Source organism: Triturus cristatus, chromosome 2_2 (genome assembly GCF_964204655.1).
Source record: "Triturus cristatus chromosome 2_2, aTriCri1.1, whole genome shotgun sequence".
NCBI classification, from domain to species: Eukaryota; Metazoa; Chordata; class Amphibia; order Caudata; family Salamandridae; genus Triturus; species Triturus cristatus.
In genome coordinates, this window is record NC_140582.1 from 877,475,183 (window position 1) to 877,499,148 (window position 23,966).

The window sequence follows — 23,966 nt, forward strand, 5'->3', positions numbered from 1 at the left end:
AATGCGTGCACGTCTGACATCCGGATGTAGCCAGCAAGCTTGTTTGCCAACATTAGCCTGCCTTACTAGAAACATAGGTAACACTCAAATGGAGTTGGCCGACATTGTGCAAACCTATCTTTACATTGTATTATTGTGCAGTGACCAACGTATTGGCCTGAATGTCCAACACTGGCCAATGACTTCCAGGATGTGAGATCCACATTGCAAACATGATGATACATTTCACGCACATTGTAAGGCACATGGCTGGACACACTCCCCAATACGGTATCAGCATCAGGCCAGTATCAGCCTCTTAGCATGAAGAAAACCATTGAAAGCTATGAAAGATGGCGCATACACACTACAGTAAGCATATTGACATTAGTGGGTCCTTAGCGTGCAGAATTTGATCGCTAATCATGAAAACGGGCCGCATACCCATTACAGTAAGCATATTGACATTAGCGGGTCCTTAGCGTGCAGAATTTGATCGCTAATCATGAAAACGGACCGCATACCCATTACAGTATCAGCCAGAGTACAGTAGCGGCCCCTTAGCATGCATTTTCTTGTTGCTATGTGAAAAAAATTGTCTCTGACACACAGGAAGTGATCTATGCCTGCTTCCTGTCTCCATGTGTGTGGTATTCACTTTCACTTTCTCTTTTGAGCACATTTTGTTGGATTTGGCTGAGTGAGGAGGTGTTGGTGTGATTGTGCTGTTGGAGAGTTTGGATTGGAGGGTTGCTGTGGTGCTGTGTCCTGTCTAACGTGTTTTTTTGATTTGTTGTACATTTAATTTACTTTATACTGTCTAGTGTCCTTAGTCTTGTTGTGTTTTGTGTGGGTTTTTGTTACTATTTTCCTCATTGGGTTTTTAGTTTTGTCTTGTGGTGTTGAGAACTGGGGTGTGTGGAGATGCCGGGGGTGGGCAAGTCAGGGCGGATGTCTGAGGAGGAATTGGGGGGCTTCCTGTGGCTGGTGCGTTGCTACCTGCCTCTAATGCTGGAGAGGGGAGGGCGCATCCTCCAGGGGTATGGTGTTGCGGTGCGCAAGTTGCTTTGGGAGTGTGTGCGGGCGCAGATGCTCCGCTGTTTCAAACTGACCTGGACTGTGCGGCAGTGGAAGCACCGCTGGCAGGCCATGCTGGCGCGGGAGGCGGACCTGCTGGATTACACCGGTGTCATGCCTGGCATCCAGGGTGGTAAATACCAATTCCCTTGTTGGCCACAACTAATGTTACGTACATATATGAGTGACGTGTGTGAGAAGAAGATAAGAGGGCATATGTCTCAAAAACCGTATTTGCGAATCGCAAATCGCGAATTATTGAGAATCGCAATTTGAGAATCCCAAAATGGGAGGTATGTAAACATTTGCACATATGTACCAAATTCGGATTATTCCTTAATTGCAAATTTCAAATCGCAATTTTGCAATTAAGGAATACCTTCACATTCATAACTAAGGGCCAGGAGGCCCATAGGAATGAATGGAAAGTCAGTCTCAAATTGCAAAAAAAAAATTGGTAAGCACTAAATCAGAATTATTTCTAAGGTGCAAGGGTGTCATGAGTACACCCTGATGCACCCCTGAAATTAGCATGTGTGCGCATATGGCGCACATACATGCCATAAGGGCATGAATGTGCGTCACTTGTCACATAGAAAAAAGCAAAAAATTGCTTTACAATAAGAATTTGCAACATACCACCAACTTGAAGGTGCTGGTAATTCGCAATTTCACAAGGATAAGTCGCACGACTTGGGTGCTTGTTGCCTAGCATTTAAAGAATCGCAATTTGCTATTCATTAAGGGGCATATGTAGCAAAATCCGTTATTGCGATTCTGAAATAGCGATTTTTTGAGAATGGCTATTTGAGAATTGCAAAACGGGATGTATTTAAACATTCGCTAATATTTTGTGATTTCTTGTTATTCCTTAATTGTGATTAGCAAATTGCGAAATCGCAATTAAGGAATACCTTCGCATTCATTCCTATAGGCCAGGAGGCCCATAGGAATTAATGGGAAGTAAATCTCAATTTGCGATTCGCAATTAGAGAATCGCAAATTAAGAATAATTTCAAGGGTGCAAGGATGTCATAAGGACACCCTGATGCACCCATGAAATGAGCATGTGTGCACATATGGCGCACATACATGCCATAAGGGCATGTATGTGCGCCACATGGCACTTTGAAAAATGCCAAAAAGTGCATTTTTCAAAGAAATCGCAAATTACCACCAACTTGAAGTTGGTGGTAATTTGCGATTTCTTAAGGAGAAATCGCACAACTTGGGTGCTTGTTACATAGCATTTAAGGAATCGCAAATTGTGATTCCTTAAATGCTTACGCAAAATTAAGGAATCGCAAAATTAGCGATTTCTTAATAATGCGTTGCGAAAATGGCTGATACATCGCGTTTTGCGATTTTGTATTCTCAAACGCTGTTTTTTTTGCGAATCGCAGCGTTTGCGAATACAAAATCGTTTGATACATATGCCCCTAAATGCTTACGCCAAATTTATGAAACCCAAACATAGCAAGTTATCATTTTTGCAATGGAAAAAAGGCTCATACATCCAGTTTAGAGATTTTGTCTTTACAAAGGCTGTTTTCTTGCGAATGTCAGCGTTTGCGAATGACAAATTGCTTGATACATATGCCCCAAGATGTTTTAATGCTGTCCCAAGACCGTGATACTGTAACAACGTGGTTAATGCAATGCGAATTGAAATAAATACGTGCGCATGATGTCCTTGACCTTGGATTTGCATTACACACTCTTCCCACTACAGTGTGTGCAACAGTATGGAAGGTGTTGGGATAGTCTCGAAATATACACATTAATGATGTGCGCCATGCAGTGTGCAAGGTGGAGTGACGATTGGCGTTGCAATGACTGCGTCTAGTAACTGTGGCACTGGAAATACAACATAGGAATGGACATCCCCGGTGTCAAACTTCCCAAAACACACATGCCTAATGTGAGCTAATACTCTGCAGGAAGGGTTGCAGGGGCATGGCGGTGTTTGCATGTTGAAGTATATCCAGGGGTGCGTCTGTTGAAGAGCAATGTTCAGAGTTAGTGCTTGGAGATGGAGACCAATGTTGCCTGTCAGAGGTGTAGCGTAAGTGTGCCACAGGCCATATCTGCAAGTTAGAAAAAGGAGCAGACTCACAATCAGGTCCCTCTGGGGCGGGGAACATGGCATGGGCCAGCTGCTTGGATCGTCGGGTCCTTTGATGTGCCATGGAAACAGAGTTGGATGTTAAGGTATGTTTGCTTAGTGTTGTGGATGGCTGTGTGATCCTGGGTTCACATTTTGAATGTGACTCGAGCTGTGATGTGGAGACAGTGGAGTGTGCGCAGGTGGTAGGAGGTGTGCCAGGGTCCTGGCAGTGTGATGATCAGTCCTGTGGTTGCATTTGAGATGTCCTGCAGCTTGCGGTTGTGGTTCATGTTAAATATGTCATGGACTGTGTTGCCGTAGTAGGGTGAGCTATTGCACAGGGCATGAGTGAGTGTCTATGTGTGTCTGAGTGGGAGTCATTTGAGTGTCTGACATAGGAGGCAGAGTGTGTGGAAGCACGATGATGAGACCGGATAGATCTTGCAATTATCTCGGACATCGAAGTCCATGATGGATTACATGTTGCGTGCTTGGGCCGTCTTGGGGTGTGGGTCCCCCATGTCTTCTGAGGAGCCTGTGTAATTACATGCGTGTATGTTTTTGTGCATGATGGGTACTTCTATTTTTTTGTTGCTCACTTGTGTGCAGCTCTTTGACATTCATCTAGCAAGCTCTGTCATTGGTTCGCAATACTTTTGTTTGCTGTAGTTGTGTTGGCTGGATGTGTCGAGGAGGAGTTGCCAGTCGTATGCCTATGATACAATGTTGAGTCCATAGCTAATCACGATTGTGGCTTGCCCAGACATGTAGATGTGAAAGATTGTAGGGCTGAATGAGGATCTCTGGGGGACTCCACGCCTGGTCTGACCCACACGTATGTACGTTTAGGACAGAGCAGATCCAGTTGAGGGCCTTGTCTTGGATCCCTTTCTTGTGGAGTCTGCATATTGGTGGTCTTTGTGAGACAGTGCTGAAAGCTGCTGCAATTTATCAAGGATGATGATTAAAATGGTATATTTTGCGCTCTGTGTGGATGAGGTGCCTTGATATTGGGTGAAACTACGATGTAGTGCATCTCGGCCAGCAGTGATGTTTTGGCTGTGCAGCATCTGCTTCAACATGTTTGTGTGTGGATGCCATTCAAAGTAGGCCCAGTCAGGTCACCAACATGAAGTCAACACCACAGGGATGTTGCATTGTTTGTCACAGTAACTATTCACATTGTGAATATGCCACCTTTGCTGGGGTTTACTAACACCACCTATTTGCGTTTGCCCTCTCACAGATGGCCGCCAAGCAATCACCCAGGGGGACATTGACCATTTCCAGGACCCACATGCCACTGGTGAGTAGTGACAAGAACCATTGGTATGTTGCGTGGTCATGAGTGTCTGTGCCAAATGCAGCACGTTGTTTATTATCAGTATGGGTGTGTATGGCATGTCAATTGCCTATGATGTGCTGAGGTATTCAGCCTTTCCGTACTGTGTCTAATATGGTAGGGTAAAGGAGTACAATGCATATCATTCAGACTTGTGATTTTGTCCATCAACAGTCATTGATACACATGTCAATGTATGTGCCTATTTGCGAGCAAATAATGCTGCCAACTAGGCATTTACACTGCAGTTGTGATGGCAATAGGCCACTAGCATTTACTCCCATGTTCATTTGTGCAGCCTAAGCAAGATGGCATACATACATGCGTTTGACATCGTCCAAGGGGCGTGCAGTGGGTGTAGCATTGTGCACAATGAGGCAGTGCTATAATGTCCGTACAAGGTCAGACATCTTGGCACAGTGATGCCTAAGGTATGCTGCATTGCACAGAAGCAGAAGTGGCAGGGTGTAGCTCTGATCCAATATTGTCAATGGTGTGTTACACAAACACATTCCATTGATGTGTACGGCAATTGAGAATTTATATTTGTGCACTACAGTGGTGTTGACAGGCTATGTCCATGTGGACATACCAGGCTGGAATCAGGATCATGTGTACAAACTCATCGGACACAATTAGTGACATCACTTAACACACATTTCATTGGTATGCATTAGCTGTGCATCATTTGATGTCACATAGATGAGCTAATCAGGACTGCCGCAACAGGATCTGTGTGTAACATTTACACAATCCTCATGACCCCAGTGTGCCATTACAAAGTGTAATCCATTGTAACAGTTTGCGTAGTTGAAGCATGCATGCTCATCTCTACTATGGATTGCGATTGGGGGTTATAACACATGCATGACTGGCAGTTGTGGGTCAATGATGTATCCCCCTCGCAATGGATGATTATCAACAATTGCATAGTAATGGTGGAGTGAGTAAGTGCCTAAGTCTGCATTCATACCCTAAACATGTTTCCATGTGTGCGGCATGATGCAGCATGATTACAAGTGTGATTAGGGCAGTCCCTGGCCTGTTATTGTGCACGTAGTGGGAGACTCCAATAGGTAGGTATTCACACCTGCACACATACCCCCTTGCCTGTCTTGCCACTGACTTCATGTACTGCACACAGTTCCTGGGGGACACACATGTCTGCACATGTGCATTGTAATTCGGATGCAGCTGTCTGTCACAGGGTGGGAGAGGTTTGAGCTGTGCACCTAGGGGTAATGCCTCTTGAATGAAGTCGATTGTACAGGTCACACACAGCCCGGTTGTCCAAAGGTGCCATGTTTGTAGTGTATCCTTAGATTTCTGTTGTGTCAGTGCATGTCCCATGCCATGCACTGTCATGTCAGTCTCAACAGCATGTAGTTATTTAATCATGCGTAGACATTGTGTTTAACAGGTCAGTCCTTGACTTAACATGTTTTTTTTCCACTTGTGATACAGATCTCACGTTGTACGGTTACATAGTGTAAGGCAACGAAAACTGACATAGATTTTGATTCTCTCTCAGACAACATGACACCTGAGGAACAGCAGCGGTTCCAGGTGGCCAAGAACCGGTACCTCCATGTGCGTAAGGTACACAAGGGCTACCGCTTGATGGCACGGAGGTACCGGGCCTAGAGGAGGGCAGGGACCTGGCCGACACTGCCAGAATGTGTCACTCCTGCCAGCGGCTCAACACCGTCCACCTCAGGTGTCGTCGTGGGATCCCAGGATGTTGGTCCCCCTGCTGCCACACCCGCACCAGTGCCAGGCCAGCATGCACCGCCACCTGCGCCAGCACCAGCACCAGCACCAGCACCAGCCCCCGCACCAGCACCTGCACCGGCACCGGCACCAGCCCCGGCACCAGCACCAGCACCTGCACCGGCACCAGCCCCGGCACCAGCACCGGCACCAGCACCGGCACCAGCACCGGCCACAATGGACCCTGGACTGTCACTCATTATGCAGACTCTCAATTGGCACACTAAGCTCCTTGAGGACCTCCGCCATGAATACTCGTACCTTAACCAGCAGATCAATGAGATCAGGGAACATCTTGAACTGCCCTGAACACTACCCCAGTTCTCACCCCCCCTCTTCTCCCTTCCCACACTGTCCCCCTTTTATTATTATGTTGTGTCATGTCCTAGTTGTATGTGTTGTTTAGCATAGGTTTAGTGTAGGCTTAGTTAGGGTTAGTTTTAGACTGTTTCTACTATTTGTATTTCATAGGATTTGGGGATAGGTTTCCTTTATCTTTGGGTGGGGGGTTGATGTATTTATTCATGTTCTATATTTGTAAATAGCTATTTAAGATAGTTTTATGTAGCATTCTGATTTGTACTTAGGTTAGGGCTAGAGTTAGGGACATAGATTAGTGTAGGTTTTCTTTTTATAGATATGTGTTTGTTAAATAAATGTGGTTGAACATAGATTTCTGCTCGCACCTATATCATGGCTGATGCGGGGGAGTGGGTCTTGCACCATCGTGTGCAAATCATACCATCTGTGGAGAAATCAGTGTATGTGTAACTATGGTTGTGACCTAACACTCAGCAGGATGGATAGAGCCCAGATACCTTAGATGTGAGCACAATGACCTTGCATGTCTGATAGATTAGCAAGTGTGGTTTTTGGCCTACTCTGGTGACAGTTCATGGTGACCTCAAACATCTCACATGTTCCTTGCCATGGCCAATCGATCTCCATTCCATGTATGCTGTTTGCAATTTGTGGTTCCATTGTTAATGTCACATGGCACTACAGTGTCAGTGAGTCACATAAGTGATATGAGTCTCAGTAATGACTTTGGAATAGAGGTCCCTCACAGGTGTCTTGGAGTATTAGCACTGTCTGGGATACAGATTTAACTTCGAGTTTCTTGCTATTGTGACACACTTACTCATTACAGCAATGGCTTAGGACCTGATGATGTTGGTTTGCAGATACACAGTTGTGCTGCACACAAGTGGTTACATGCTGCATAGCTCCCTGTACCAAGAGTGCCCTAGCCACTCATCCCAGCTGTTACTATCGCATTGTCTCATAGTGATGACACCCTTGTAATCTTTACACTGATCAAGACTATATGCAGAGTGCAGTTCACATGACATCCGTGGGCACATTGGCCGATATGTGTGCACTTCATGGCAGTGTTCAGAAGTAGCTATTGCATAGGTTTTGCACAGGTAGGAGCTAGCTGACGCAATGCACTTTGGAATCAGTAAGTATTGTGGCCTAGTTTGTAGTTCCATATATGTAGGTTAGACCTGTGCCCTTGGGTCTCCTCAGCAATGTGAATCTGTTGTGAACACCTAGAGATGTGACATGCAATGTGCTACATCACATCAATCTTTGGCAAACACGTCCCGTGTTTGGCTATATGCAGGGAGATTATGCTTTGCTATCATTCTTTGTGACACTACTTCTGTCCTGCAACAGACTTGTACATGTTGTCACAGATGCATCTTGTTAGAAAGTGGCTAGGTATATGCTGTTTCAAAATAGGTACAGTGTGCACAGAGTCCACAGTCACCAGAGTCTGTGCAGAGTTTAAAGTTAGATATGACCTTACTCTATGAAGTGTTACCTTGGTCAAGCAGTAAGACAGGATCAGAGGACAGTACAAATCCTTAGTTGTACACACTCAGTCAGCAGGTGGTCTCACACACTCAATAACTGAACTCAAGGCCACTGTTTTTGATATGAAAATATATGTCTGTTTTATTTTATATCCAACAATAGGTATCAACAGATACTTACTCAGATTGCGAGGCCTTAGTTACATACTTTGGCAATGTGCCATTGACTTTGGTAGTTAATAGTTACAAGTTGTTGCAATAGGCAACACAATTTCAAACACACTAATACATTGAGCTCAATGTGAGTTGGAAGTGATTTGTTAATGATAACTTCCAGGATTACTTTTGTAAGCCATGGCCTGGATCCTATATTCAGTCCTGTGCAAGGTCTTGGAAACATGTGAGCATATCCATTGTAGTTGCTGTTGTGATTTTCCGCAAATAATTAGTCAGTACTAAACTTGACCCTAAGAAGAAATTAGACAGAGTCACTGGCATCGATTTCCTATGGAAGTAAATAGTGTGATTGGTAAGTATGGTTGTGAGTGGTTTTCAGGGTCAGTGCTGGGCAACAAGATCCAGCATTGGGATCTCTCCTAATAGCAGTTGAGTTTTTCAATTTCTGTTAGTTGGTTCTTTTCAAGCAAAACTTGTAATTTTTAGGATCTCAACACAAGAACTTTCTTATAAAACCAATCAATGATACCCTATGCAATAAATTTTGTTTATCGGCTGTTTGGTAAGTACTCGACTGGCAGAGTTAGGTTTCTGTGCACAGACTCAAGGTTCCCCCAGGCTCAGATTTGTACAGTTGGTACACCCTCTATCGGACTGTGTCAGACGGGGGCCGATTGAGTGTTGCAAGATGTTATCCCATGGGGGCCAGGAGGTCCTTGGTTGCTGGCTGCTGACTAGTATTAGGCCACACAGCTGTGGGAGTTGGGGTCCTGGTCAGTTGCTCAGGGCAAATGTGGGAAGTAGGTAGGAGTAGAAGTTACACTGCCAGGGCCACTCGGGAGGGTGGGTGGAGTTTGCCTTTGACCCTTTGTGTGCTCAATGGATTGTAATGGGAAAGCTTCTGGGCAAACCAAGGCTGCAAGCTCGGGTTTGCAGTTTGTTCATGTGCCCCCACCACTTTGTGAGTTAAATTGGGTATTTTGAGGGTAGGTATGTCCCCCATAGTCGGGCATAGGGAGCCGCAGGGCGCCGGGTACTGGGGTGACTTTTGGTCAGGATAAATCTTACCCTCTGTTGATTGTGGCCGGGGGGGTCCCTGGTTCGGAGGCTGCAGGCGTTGTGATGAGCGTCACGGTGAGACCTTGTTAGCCAGATTTGGGCTCACAGTTTGCGGGGGGGACGTCATCGTGGTCTTTGTCCACTCCAACACAGGCCAGGCTTGTCCAGTGCAGGGTCTGCATGCTTTGCGGTTCTGTGATGATGCCAGGGGTTGGAAACTTGCTTTGGCCAGAGCTACTGCTCATGGGCCTCCCATATGATCAGAGTCACAAGGCAGCCAGGTCCGCAGGGGTTTGTGATGTTGCTGGCCACAAGTGGGTCTGGGCTGTGGCAGGAACTGTTTCAAGGGCCGACAGGCCGGTAGGGCTGGGGCAAAAGCAGTTGGTGTCTTTGTCTTCTTAGCAGCTGCACGGTAGTTTATTTCATCTTGCTCTTCCTTTCTTTTTCTAAATCAGGCAAAGGAAGCTTCAGGGTGCCTGTAAAGACTATGTTTCTTTGTGTTACAGGTAGGTACAGGGCAGGGATCAATGTGTCCCTGCCCTGGGGTGGATACACACAATATCCTGCCACTCACCTGTGGGAGTGGCCCAGTAGCCTAGTCCTGATTGTGCGGGGCTTCACATCTTCAAGATGGAGAGCGCACGGAGATGGCCTTCACCTCGCCTGCCCCAGCTGAGGGTTGGTGTGGGCATGCTGGAACATACCCTGTACTTATTAAGTGTTTCCGGGCCAGTCTTCCCGCAAGAGTGGGTGTCAGAACGGGGTGTTGGGAACAGTTTTCTGGGTACAGCCCGTGGCCTGTAGAAGCTCACTGAGTCTGCATGCCTTTGAAGGTTCACCCTGGCCATCCTGGGGGAGGATACCTAGCACCCTGCCCAGCATGTGCATTATTGCAGGCCCAGGGGAGCGGGGGCAGTGCACCCTGGGGTCCAGCAACATGTCTGATGTTTGGCAGCCTAGGCAGCCTCCCAAACAGACGTGGATTGTAGGTTAGTTGTCCATGGTTAGACAATTGTGAATATTAGTGGTTCGGGAAGAAACATAGGCCCTGGGCACCTGATTGGCAGGAGTCCAGGGTACACTCACTCAAAGTCCATTCAGCAGTTCCTCAACAAGTGGGTGAATCCCATGCATGAAAGATACTAATTTATTACAAACATGTCATACATGTAGTGTGACAAGGATTTTGGAGATTGCTAGTTGTGCCATCATTTCAATGTTGTCATTGCAATTTTGGCCGTGTAATCTTGTTGGGCACCCTGTGGGCCTTCTTCACTCTCTGACTCCGGTTGTCTCATCTTTGCCATCATTGCAAGTGACATTTATTTTGAAACACTGTGCCCCCTTTTGATGGGTTTAGTTGTATTGCTCTTTTACATTTCTTAGCCTGTATTTGGACACATATTTTTCAAACCACCTCCGCTCTCCCTTCCCGCCACAGTTTCCACTGCTGAGCCGCACAGCGACACGCACTTTTGTAACACCCGCATGCCAGGCTGATCCTCCAAACTCCCCTTCCACTTGCATACCTCCACGCCGGGTCCGCGCAAAGTGCAGGAACATCCTGGGTCCCATAACGCAACTACACAAGTTGCCACTACAATGCTAGCACACTCAATGCCCTCAACATAGGACAATCACACACCAGCTTCATCGACAGCACAGTACGCACACAAGGACACATCTCCAGCCGGTACTGCATTGTCACCATCGTTGACTCTGGAAATCCAACCACTCTGTTGTAAGCAAACTACCGCAGATGCATTGTCCCCAACACCTGCCACAGATGCCGAAACACAAGTGAACTCTGGGACCTACTCAACTCTACCTCCCCAGACATAGTCTCCATAACAGTGACCTAATTGTACCCTGCCTCAGAACACCCCCTCGCCATAGCCATCCTGTGCAGCTACAAGATCAAACACATGTACCGCCCCAAAAGAGTAGGACTATGAATTGACATCGTCAACATGAACACTCGCAGAGTCTGAAACAACCACAGCAACATCCTCATCAACGCAAGACACATGCACATCCAGATCCACAAAAATTCAAAAACCACCCTCAGAGTAACCCGCGTCGACATAGCCTCCAGACCCCAAACACAGTTCTACATCTCCATCACCAACTTTGTCGGTACACACACCCTCACATCTACAGACTACATCCTTCACGTCGGGCTGAACTTCCCCCTCGTGTCCATTGACGGCACTGTATCCACCACCCTGACAAACACCCTGGCCACCCTCAGGCTCATACAAGTTGGCACAACACCCACCCACCACAACAGCCACACGCTTGACCACATATTATCTGCAAGCTCCCACGTACACTCCAACCACCCAGCCAACCTCCACTGGAACAACCATCAACGCAGCAAATGTGCTTTCCATGAAGACACCACGTGCACCCACACCCTACAGATCCACTGGCACTGCTGGAGCACAGTCACAGAAGCACAGCTAACCATCAACCTTGCCTGGAGCACAACCACCCACACTCACTCCAGCACCCAGAACGTCAGACAAGGGACAGGCAACTGCGCAAACACACTCGCCAAGATTAAGAAACACTCCAAAAGACACACCAGCAAGTGAGCCAGCTGGTTCAATGCAGAACACCAGGCATCAATGCTGCCCTGCCATGAGATAGTTAAGAAAGACACCATCAACGCCACAGATACTCAATTGGCCCTCCTTCAAAGACCGCATTGCCAACAACGCACACATCAGCCAAGTGCTCTTCAACCTAGTGAAAGAACTCTCCTAAACCAGCTCCAACAACACCATCCCACCTTTCCAAGACCTGTGCAACTCCTTAGTTACTTTTGTCCATCGCAAGGGTGCAGCCATCGACGACAGATACAACGCCACGACTGCCACGACTAGCACTGAGGCCTCCATCACCACGGATCCCAGACACGGCAACCCCCTGCTCTCCTGGACCAACGTACACAACACAAACACAATGCACATCTGGTACAACTTCCACTACGGATCAATTTCAGGCACATGCCCACACCACATCTGCTCCAAAGCCAGCCCCACCATTGCACCCCATATCCAGATGAGCATCAACATCTCCCTCGTACATTCAACATTGACGTGGAGCTGGAAGCACGCTGACATCAACCCCATACTCCACACACAAATGACTGAACCCAAGGACCGCCTTTTGCTTCCGTCCCATCTCCCTGCTGCCATTCGTGTGAGGTCCATCAACAGACAACTGACCCACAAACTCTAAGGGAACAGCATCCATGATACATCCCATTTGCGCATCAGCGGCAACTCCTGCAGCAAAATGGACACATCTCCGCCGCCAATGACATAATGCCACAGATGGACAACAGTGAAAGAGCAGCACTCATTGACCAGTAGCTGTGATTTGACTTCAAAACTGTCTTGCACTGCACACTATGCACACGCATACACGGCAATGAGATCCGAGACAAGGTTCGTGACTGGACAAACTCCTTCCTCTACGGCAAAACCCAGTCCGCCCTCCTCCACCCTTCCTGCTCAGAGTCCACAGTAATCGTCTGCGGATTTCCCCAGGTCTCATCCATCACACAACATTGTTCTAAATGTACATGTCACCACTTGCACACATTACCCAACTGCCAAACCTCAACATCATCTCCTACGAGAACAACCGCCAGCTGATCTTCTCCCTCACCATGGCCACCCTCACTTACACAACCATACAACATGTAGGACTGTAAGACGTTGCTGAGTGGATGAAGAACTGCCAACAGGAGATAAACATCAGACAAGACAGAAATGCTCATCCTCAAATCCACCCCCACGCATGTTACACCTCCTGGTGTGCGTTATCCCTGGGAACAGATCCAGCAACAACCACCCACGCATGCACCATGGGGTTCAGCATCAAGTCTACTCTCTCCATGCCAAAGCAGGAAAACACCATCTCGCCCTCCTGCTTCATCACCCTCCAGATGCTTGTCAAGTTCAACAGGTGGATTACCACCAAGACATGGAGTACAGTCACACAGGCACTCTGCAGCATCAAGTTGGAATACAGTAACATCCTCTATGCAGGAGCCTTGACCAAACTCTAATAACGACTTAGACGCATTTATGATGCCTCTGCACGCCTGGTCCTCAACATCCCTTGATGACAGCACATCACACCCCACCTGTGAGACCTGCACTGGCTCACCACCAACAAGTGTCTCACCTCCACACACAAGAACCACACACACAAGCCACTCCACAACTCCGGACATGCATACCTCAACAGACAACTCAGCTTCTGCACCCCAATCCAGCAGGTCCGCTACACTGACATTGCAATCGCCACAGTCACCTGCATCTGGACAGCTAACTCCGGCAGGAGATCAGTATGACACCTCAACACAAACAACTGGGACACTCTCCCCACCCTCCGGTGTGGAAATTTAGCTTATAACTGAACATTATCTGCGCCATCTTGCCTCTCCCCAGCGTCACGCACAGCGAATGCACGGCCGCCATTTTAGGCACCCCACTCTCTCCCCGCTCATTCTCGATCGCCAGCGCTTTTCCCTGGCGCTGCAAGCATCCCCCGCGCGCCGGCCACCCCCGCTCTCTCATACACGGGCCATAAACCCTCTCATTCAGCGCAACCCTGCCATGGAACCACATCCCACACCTGACCGACATCTCATACATGGTCATGCCCCTCTTTGATAAACCCCCCTTCCTCTGCGCCCCATTGTCCGAACCGATCCCAGGCCATCACCTAGCCCTGCGGATGCAGTTTATTGCCCCTACTGTAAGGGAAACACCCCACATCAAAGGGATTACAGTGGATCAAATCCCCTACCCCCTGAGACCCGGCCGGTTGCACACACCCCCGGGAATTGGCGGAATGTCCAGCTGCGTGATAGCCATCTCCTACTGTAGATGGGGTGGGGACTTCTACTGTAGATATGTGTGGGAACGAGCTTGAAGTGGGTGTTCCAAGGAATGTCTTTCCGTACATCAAAGTCTCAATAAGAATGTACCATGTGTAATAAAGCAATAAACCTGTGTATAAGAGGCCAGGCCTCAGAGATGCAGTTAGAGCACCTCGTGACGATACCTTGCTGTCTGATCTGATGTGTTCTGCTCCGACGGAATAAAACTTTGTTTCCTGCCTTCCAGTCTCCGGCGCCTGCCTCTTTCATTGGTAAATTATCGAGTGGTATGAGAGGCGATTACCGCCGGGCAATACTTGAAGGGTTATCGACTGAAATTGCCGCTACCATTTAACAATTGGCGTCCCAAGCGTGGGGCCCATCAGAGACACGTGGATCCAGTGGGAGAGGTCCCGACGACAGAGTGAACGACTGCAACGATCGGGAGAGCTCCTGCCCAATAGACCCTCGTCTGGCAGCCGATCATCCGAACTTCACTGGTTCCGAGCAGACCTCTCTCGAGTGATCTACGGTCCTGACTGGGAACCATCAGGAGTGCCGCGGCAAATACGGAGAGTAGAGGACGATCGGGCGCTGGAGGCGGAAGACGAGAAACTGTCCACGCGGTCCGGGTAAGGTCGTGATACACGACAAATTGCGAAATAATTGATTGATTGTTTGAAGCTTTGGAATACTAGTATTGCTCATTGATTGTGCTCATTGATTGTTCTCTTTGAGATATTCGCTGTCTACAAATGGGGAGGAGTAGAAATACTCTCTCTCTCTCCCTTTGCAGATAGTGAAGGGTAGGTAACGCAGACTTTTGTCCCCGTTGAAACCCGTCGTGCCTATCTTTATCTCCCCACTGATTGATTGTCCGAACATTGATTGTTTTGAAGAATAGTGCTCTTTGAGATATTCTCTGTTTGCAAATAACGTAGAATAGAAATATTCTGTCTAGTCTTTGCAAATAGTGAAGGGTAGGTAACGCAGACTTTTGTCCCCGTTGTAACCCGTCGTGCCTATCTTTATCTCCCCATTGATTGATTGATTGATTGTCCGAACACTAGTTGTTCGATATTGGTTCTTTTGGAGGTATTCTCTGCTTACAAATAACGAGGAATAGAGATATTCTGTCTAGTCTTTGCAAGCAGTGAAAAGATAGGTAGTGCTGACTTTTGTCCCCATTGAAACCCGTCATGCCTATCTTCTCCCCACTGATTGGTAGTTGGTTCTGCCCGGACCGCTTATTAGAGGTGGACCATCCGGCTCCACTGGAAGGCACCCCTAATAAGGACATTTTCACTAAATATGGACTAGTCGCCGTAGATTATACCAAGCTATGGCATAAATATACAAAGAAGGACCCCGAGAGTCAGTGGCCACTGATGGGATCCTTCGACGACCATAAGATAGAAGTGCTAGAAATAGCTCTGCGTAGCAATGAGACGACGCCTACTATGCTTGACAGTATCGGCATGTGGCGCAAAGAAGCAACGCAACGGAAAAAGAGGGAAGAAGTAAAAGCAGAAAAGGAATTACGAAAAGCAGCTCACCTTGCCGCTAGAAAGTTAGAAGAAGAAATAAAGGAGAGAAGGGAAACTAAACTAAGACAGGAGCCCGAAACATCAGGCCAGTACGCTGTTAGGACCCCTTCTTTGCTCTACCCTGAGTTGTCCTCTAAGCAGCGAACGAATGATGAATTACTATTAGGTCCCCCGATCATTTACATGCCCCCTCCATACGCACCCTCCCAATCAATAGTGCAACACCCACAACCCCCAAACACGAGCGAAAGCAGTACAGGGGCCTCGGTCCTCACGGCCTCCCCGCCGGCCGAGCCTCCTGTACTGAACACAACGTCGGCAATAACGTTGGATGACCCTGAGATGAGAAAGAAAGATTCCACCAGAATGAATCGACTAACGAAGGATGAACGAGCAGGAATCGACAAAATAGTAAAGACACTAGTGGAGCGTAAGGAAAGTGAGGAGTATATAACAGACGTATATAACTCGTATGCAGACAGCCGCAGACGACACTTTGTCGTACGACTTTGTTATCATGCCCTAAATGCATATGAGGATAGGTACCGCGATAAGGGTCCCGAAGGCTTAGCGACCCTATATAGGAAGGTAGACATTGGGGAAGAAGGAGAGGGCGATGTAACGAACCTCTTCACTCGTACACTCGAGGTCTATCGACACCTTTGAGAACACAGGCAGACCACCAAAGCAGAAACCCCCATAGCGACTAAGCCCCAAGAAGGAAGGGCTGATACCATGATGCCCATCAAAGAGGCTGCCCCCTACTGGGTCCCCCCACGAGGTCAGGGAACACATGACGACATCAACCACCAAGATGCGAAGGGAAGGGTTGTATATAATTGGGTCTACCAGCCATGGGACCGACAAGATATTTTGACCTTTAGAAAAACTCTACCCGACTTAAGAAAGAACCCGACTGCCTTCTACACCGAACTAGGTACAGCCTTAGGCTCAACAATAATGACTTTAGCAGATATCGACTTGTTCTTCGGATTATGTCTGCCGGCTGATGTGTGGAAACAAATCCGGAAAGTTGACCACGCTGAGCCGTTCGGATATACCTGGGTACAACTCGATATCATAGATAAACAGCGAGAACCGAGACAGAAACCCCCGAAAGCCATATTAGAGCTCCCAGACAAGATTTTACTTAAGTTGAAGACTCTAATCCCGGAAAGAAAGGTAGATTGGTCAATAGTGACGGCTTGTCGCCAGAAACCCCAGGAGGATGTGTCTGAATATTTCTCTCGGTTCGAGACTGTGTTTTCCGATTATAGTGGCCAGGACATGACCACTGCAACCGGACATCACCTCTTTGTCCAGAATTATGTGAAGGGTCTGTCACAAGAAGTCTCCCAGAAGCTGCAGACCAGCGAGAGTAGTTGGGCAGCCTCCAAACCCGCAGCAATCCTCCAGATGGCCCAATACTATGAAAACCAAAAGAATGAGAACGATAGGGCGTCAGAGAGGAAGAAAAAGGAACTGAAGGAGAGGGTAATGATAGCACAGTTGCAAGGGGTGACCATAGGAAGGGAACCCCCGAAAGGGAATTACCAACCAACCGCCCCTAGAAAGCTACCCCCTAGAGACCATACCCCTGCACCCTACAACGGACGGAGAGACTTAGATGGGAATCAATGTGCGTTCTGTAGAGGGTTCAGACACTGGAAATCCCAGTGCCCGGTCCTTCTGGAAATGAACAAAAATAGGGACCCCAGAGACACAGCATATGACCCCAGAAATAGAGGACAGGGACGAGGGTACACGAACGACGCCATCAACGACAGGCCAGGCAGACCAAACACCTTTGATCGCCCCCGACAAAACCAGTGTCAACAGTCCGACTATGAAAGCACCCATGACTTCGCATAGGACCGCCAGGGGCAAGGGAGGGATCCAGTCGAACTCCGTGTTGACCAGCAAGGTCCTTACGTCACTGCTAAGGTCTTGGGCACAAAATCTCCATTCCTGGTAGACACTGGGGCGACACGTAGTGCGTTATCCAAACGACTGATTCCTAGGGCACCCTTGTCTGGCTCACATGTAACTTCAATAGGCTTCGATGGAACGCCCTCCACTAACCCCTTGTCAGCACCAATCTCCTTTGACTTAGAAGATAACACCACTGACACGACCTTTCTGCTCTCCTCCAACACCCCCGATGCTATTATGGGACTTGATTTGCTAAAACATTTTCGAGCTACCATCAGATGCTCCCCAGACGGAGTTCGAGTCATCCTACACGATAACCCAGATCTGTCCAGACCCTGTCACACACAGCATATGCTCTCTATAACCGATGCTGACATGTCCCTACTCGACACATTACCTTCACACCTATGGGCTAAAACCGACTCAGATGTAGGGCGCATGGTGATTGACCCGGTACACATAACCGTCCGACCGGACGCAGTACTCCCAAAGCTTCCACAGTATCGGATATCACCCGAAGGCGAGAAGGCATTGGTGGAAATCATCGAGTCCCTAGTCGAGGCAGGAGTGGTAGAAGAAGTAGTCAGTAATGTTTGCAACAGCCCTATCCTACCCATTGGAAAGAAGCAAGGCGAGGGAGATGAGAAAGCCTACCGTTTCATTGTTGATTTGCGAGAGGTTAACAAAGTAGTCATACCCCAGTACCCCGTGGTCTCAGACATCACCACCATCCTCACCCTGATTCCATCCACTGCCACCACCTTTACTGTTATTGATCTCAAGAACGCATTCTTTTCCATCCCCATCCACCCAGACAGCCGCTACCTGTTCGGCTTCACTTTAAAAGCCCGTTCGTACAGATTCTGCAGGGCACCCCAAGGCTACACTGAGAGTCCCAGTATTTATAGCCAAGACCTCAAGAGGCAACTAGATGCAGTCCAACTACCCGATGGAGTGGTGTTGATACAGTACGTCGATGACATTCTTTTGGCGGCCGACACCACTCCACTTGCCGTCACAGCCACCATTCACCTCCTCCGCTTCCTTGCGGAGAACGGTCACAAGGTCTCCAGAAAGAAATTGCAATTCTGCCAGCCCCAAGTAACGTATCTAGGCCACCTACTATCCAAAGACGGGAGTAAACTTACCCCTGACCGAATTCAGACCATCCTAGAAACCCCTGTTCCCAAAACTCAGAAGCAAGTGCGGTCCCTAGTAGGCCTCACCTCCTTTTGTCGACAATGGTTGCCAAACTTCAGTCTTATCGTAAAACCTCTGCTTTCCCTGCTGGCTAAAGATGTCCCCTTCCCCCTGCCCTGGACACCCGAATGTCAATCCTCCTTCAAAGAACTACGAGACGCCCTCTGTTCGGCCCCAGTCCTAGGAACCCCAGACTACACTAAACCTTTCTCCCTCTACACCCACGAAAGGGAGGGATGTGCGTTGTCTGTCCTAACCCAGTCCATAGGCCCTAAACAACGCCCTTGTGCCTACTTCTCTGCCACTCTTGACCCTGTAGCCAGAGCTTTGCCCGCATGCCTTCGAGCAGTAGCCGCCGCGGCTATCTCTATCCGGCAAAGCGAGGGGATCGTACTCTCAAACCCCCTCACAGTATTGGTACCCCATGCGGTTGACACCCTCCTGAACCAAACCAAGACTCAACACCTGACTAGCGCACGACTGACTGGTTATGAACTGACTCTGCTTGCACCCCACATCACATTGAAACGATGCACCACTCTGAATCCAGCTACTCTACTACCTCTCCCTGACACTGATCCCAATGCGTCCCCTATACACGACTGTGTGACCCTCACCGACGAACAGACAAAGAGTAGGGTCGACCTCCGAGATACTGCCTTCCCGGACCCTGACGGAGAACTGTGGGTGGATGGCTCATGTATCAAGCTCCCCGATGGCACCACCTCAGCTGCCTATGCAGTCACCACGGCCCGAACAGTTGTTGAGACAGCCCGCATCACACAGCGATCCGCACAGGCGGCGGAACTAATTGCTCTCACACGAGCATGCATTCTGGCAGCAGGGACAACCGCAAACATTTACACAGACAGTCAGTATGCCTTCGGGGTAGTTCACCACTTTGGGCTCTTATGGAAAGAGAGGGGATTCTTGACTTCTCATGGCACACCCATCCTGCATGGAGATCTAGTCTCTGCCCTGACCGAAGCAGTCCTCCTTCCCACACGGTTAGCTGTGATCAAATGCCAGGCACACAAGAAGGTGACAGACATTATAGGACAGGGAAATGCACTGGCTGACATTACTGCCCGAACCACAGCCGAGAATAGGTCCACGACCCGTATGTACGTGACCAGGTCACAAACTGAGAAATGGAAGGATGCTAGGGAAACAATTAGGGATATCCAACTAGCCAGCACACCACACGAATTAACTGAATGGGCCCGGGTGGGATTGAAGGACGATGACGGTTGCTGGCGAACTAAAGACTTGAACAAATGGTTGCTACCAGATTCATACTTGATCCCCATGCTGACCATGGCACACTCCCCCGCACACATAGGGTCTGCCCCCATGATCGAGCTCATCTCCAAAGTCTGGCACAACGACAAAATCCCAGACTCAGCCAAACGTCTGGTCCAACAATGCCTAGTATGCCTCCAACACAACCCTGGGAAGGGAACTGCTGTACCCCGGGGAGGGTTTGGGGTCCCCAATCACCCCTTTGAAGTCCTACAAATGGACTATGTCCAGTTAGAAAGGTGCCAAGGTTTGAAGTATGTACTTGTCGTTGTGTGTGCCTTCAGCAAGTGGGTGGAAGCCTACCCAACCCATGACAACACCGCTATGACTACCGCAAAAGTACTACTGAAGGAATTCTTCCCCCGATACGGCCTTTGTCGAATTTTGTGGAGCGACAACGGCCCCCACTTCGTAGCCGAAGTTATCCAACTCATCTTAAAAGGGTTGGGTGTAAAACAGAAATTCCATGCGGTCTTCCATCCCCAATCTGCAGGCTTGGTTGAGCGACACAACGCCACATTGAAGCTTAAGATAGCAAAAATAGTCGCCACCACAGGACTGAGATGGCCAGACGCTCTCCCGCTAGCATTGCTATCAATGCGTTCCACCCCCACTAAACACCACTTAACCCCCTACGAGGTCGTTTTCGGGCGGCCCATGAACCTTTGGGCTGCTCCAAAGCCAACATCCATCCACGACGTCCCGGACGTCCTCATGTCTGACTATTTGTATAACCTAACTAAAACGTTGTCTGTCATCCATCAGCAGGTGCTTCACGCCATTCCCGATGTTTCCAGGGGCCCCGGACACGACATCCAACCCGGTGACTTCGTCTTAGTGCGTAACTTCCAGCGCACCAAGAGTCTGGAGCCCCGGTGGACGGGCCCCTTGCAAGTCCTGATCACCACCCGAACAGCTCTTCGAGTGGAGGGGAAACGCAATTGGCTGCATGCACACCACTGCAAGAAGGTATCACCGACCCTGACAACCACGGACAACATCACCGCCCAAGAAGAACTTCTGGACAAAGACCGACCATCCCTGAGCCGCTGCCCAGATACAGAGACACTCGAGTTAGTAAGATATCCTGATCCCACCGTGCCATCCAAGGAAGGGTATAACTTGCGACGAAAGGAGAGAACTTCGGCTAAGCAGACCACAGGCTAAGTGGAAATCTCAGAGCGGTAGCCTAGTCACCCCAAAGGCCACCAGGAGAGAAACTAAACAAAGTCTGTGGTTCTGCCCGCTACTGAGTCTCTTGAAGGTGATGGAAGCGCCCGACATGAAGATGATGGAAGCAACCGGACGTCCGAAGATCCACTACAAAAACCCAAAGACTGACCGAATGCACAGCTTAAAGACTATTGCACTTTTCATTACCCTTCTCTTTTGCCTTCTCCTCGTGGTCACCCTCTGGATCATGGAGGAGAGCACACCCGCTCATAAGACATTGCTGACCACCGTTCAACCTACCACCACGAAAGAACACCATCTGATCTCACTTTCACCCCAACTCCGAGAAAGGCGTAAGGAGTTCTGGAATAACTCTTTTGTGCAGTTGCTCCACCAACACAATCTTGCTGCCAACGCCACTAATTGCTGGATCTGTGGATTGCTACCACATGCCACTGGACACTCTATCCCTTTCATCCCTTCACCTTTTTCTGTCCATGGTTCCTGCCTCGCCTGGCTAATCCTCCTGCAAGAAAGCTACAAGGACAATACCACTTCCGGCAGAACCATGTCACACTTCTACCATGGGTTCTGGCTAAACAAAACTGGAAGAACTTCTGCCCTCTTCTGCCCTCTGAGATCGAACCCTTCCTTTCACATGGACATCCCTGCCAAAGAACGAGTTGAAATGCAAGTGTTCAACAACCCAGCCAGACCCACCTTCTCTTACCTCCGGAAACGGACGGCCGCCACCCTAACAATGGCCCTGTCCGTCATCATCATCACTGGATTTGTGTGCCTCGAAGGCCTGGGGGCGCAGCTGGTGGGCCACAGCTCCTGCCTCATCACCCGAACATTGGACTCAGTTGACCCACCCTCCTTTGTTGCCTCCCCGAATATGTACTTCGTCTGTGGTACTAAGGCCTACACCTGGCTTCCGAAAGGTTGGGGAGGCACCTGCTACATCGCCTTTGTCCTTCCTCCGACATATGTGGCTCCAGCAAACCATCACCGACAGAAACGGGCCAAAGACATTGTGCAAGCCGACTCCACCGGAGCACAGTTCATGGACGCAGTGAAAGGCCTTGTTCCACTCTGGGGTCCAATGGCAAACAGCCGTGCCATCCGCCACTTAACCCAGGCAGTCGAAACGGCGATGAACATTGCGGCTGGCGCCCTCGCCAACAACACCGCCGAGCTCTAGGCCGTCCGCTTAGTGACCCTTCAGAACCGCCTCGTTCTAGATGTGGTTCTGGCTGATCGTGGAGGAGCATGCCGCATCATTGGGTCCAGCTGTTGTACCTACGTACCGGATAACTCACCCTCAGTCTACAAAGCAATTGAACACCTCCACAGACTGTCTGCAGAGGTCCATCAAGAGCAGGAAGAATGGTCACTTGGGAGCTGGTTTTGGGACACTATTAAAAGTTGGGGATGGAGGCTGTTTTCATTTATCCTAATACCGGTTGTGATACTATGTGGATGTTGCTTGGGGATTCAGTGTCTGCCACCTTTATGTTCGCTTTTTATGAACTGCATCTGCCCTAAGACTTTGGACTTTGAAACAGAGCGAATGAAAGCTCTGTATGAGGTGGAAGTTCGAAGTATTATGGGGATAGATCAGAACTAGACAAGCTGGCGAGATATGTTAAAAGGGAGGACTGTGGAAATTTAGCTTATAACTGAACATTATCTGCGCCATCTTGCCTCTCCCCAGCGTCACGCACAGCGAATGCACGGCCGCCATTTTAGGCACCCCACTCTCTCCCCGCTCATTCTCGATCGCCAGCGCTTTTCCCTGGCGCTGCAAGCATCCCCCCGCGCGCCGGCCACCCCCGCTCTCTCATACACGGGCCATAAACCCTCTCATTCAGCGCGACCCTGCCATGGAACCACATCCCACACCTGACCGACATCCCATACATGGTCATGCCCCTCTTTGATAAACCCCCCTTCCTCTGCGCCCCATTGTCCGAACCGATCCCAGGCCATCACCTAGCCCTGCGGATGCAGTTTATTGCCCCTACTGTAAGGGAAACACCCCACATCAAAGGGATTACAGTGGATCAAAGCCCCTACCCCCTGAGAACCCGGCCGGTTGCACACACCCCCGGGAATTGGCGGAATGTCCAGCTGCGTGATAGCCATCTCCTACTGTAGATGGGGTGGGGACTTCTACTGTAGATATGTGTGGGAACGAGCTTGAAGTGGGGGTTCCAAGGAATGTCTTTCCGTACATCAAAGTCTCAATAAGAATGTACCATGTGTAATAAAGCAATAAACCTGTGTATAAGAGGCCAGGCCTCAGAGATGCAGTTAGAGCACCTCGTGACGATACCTTGCTGTCTGATCTGATGTGTTCTGCTCTGACGGAATAAAACTTTGTTTCCTGCCTTCCAGTCTCCGGCGCCTGCCTCTTTCATTGGTAAATTATCGAGTGGTATGAGAGGCGATTACCGCCGGGCAATACTTGAAGGGTTATCGACTGAAATTGCCGCTACCATTTAACACCGGCAGCAGGCAGAGCACATGCTGACATTACTGTGAGTCCTCAATAATGGGTTTTGCAGGCAGTGGCAGA

At 49.0% G+C, this 23,966-nt stretch overlaps 1 protein-coding gene across 2 annotated transcripts in view; it reads left to right on the forward strand.

Annotated features, from left to right (window-relative positions):
- The window catches only part of LOC146862911 (uncharacterized), a 192,590-nt gene that overhangs the window by 145,584 nt on the left and 23,040 nt on the right, over nucleotides 1–23,966 (forward strand). The window contains exons 4-5 of one of the 2 annotated variants that reach the window (XM_085643320.1): nucleotides 4,410–4,469; nucleotides 6,037–6,946. In XM_085643320.1, the coding sequence (XP_085499446.1) occupies nucleotides 4,410–4,469; nucleotides 6,037–6,149 (173 nt within the window). In that variant the 3' untranslated portion in view covers nucleotides 6,150–6,946. Of the gene's footprint in view, nucleotides 1–4,409; nucleotides 4,470–6,036; nucleotides 6,947–23,966 lie in introns of those variants that run through there. The other variant, XM_085643319.1, reaches the window with a different exon arrangement.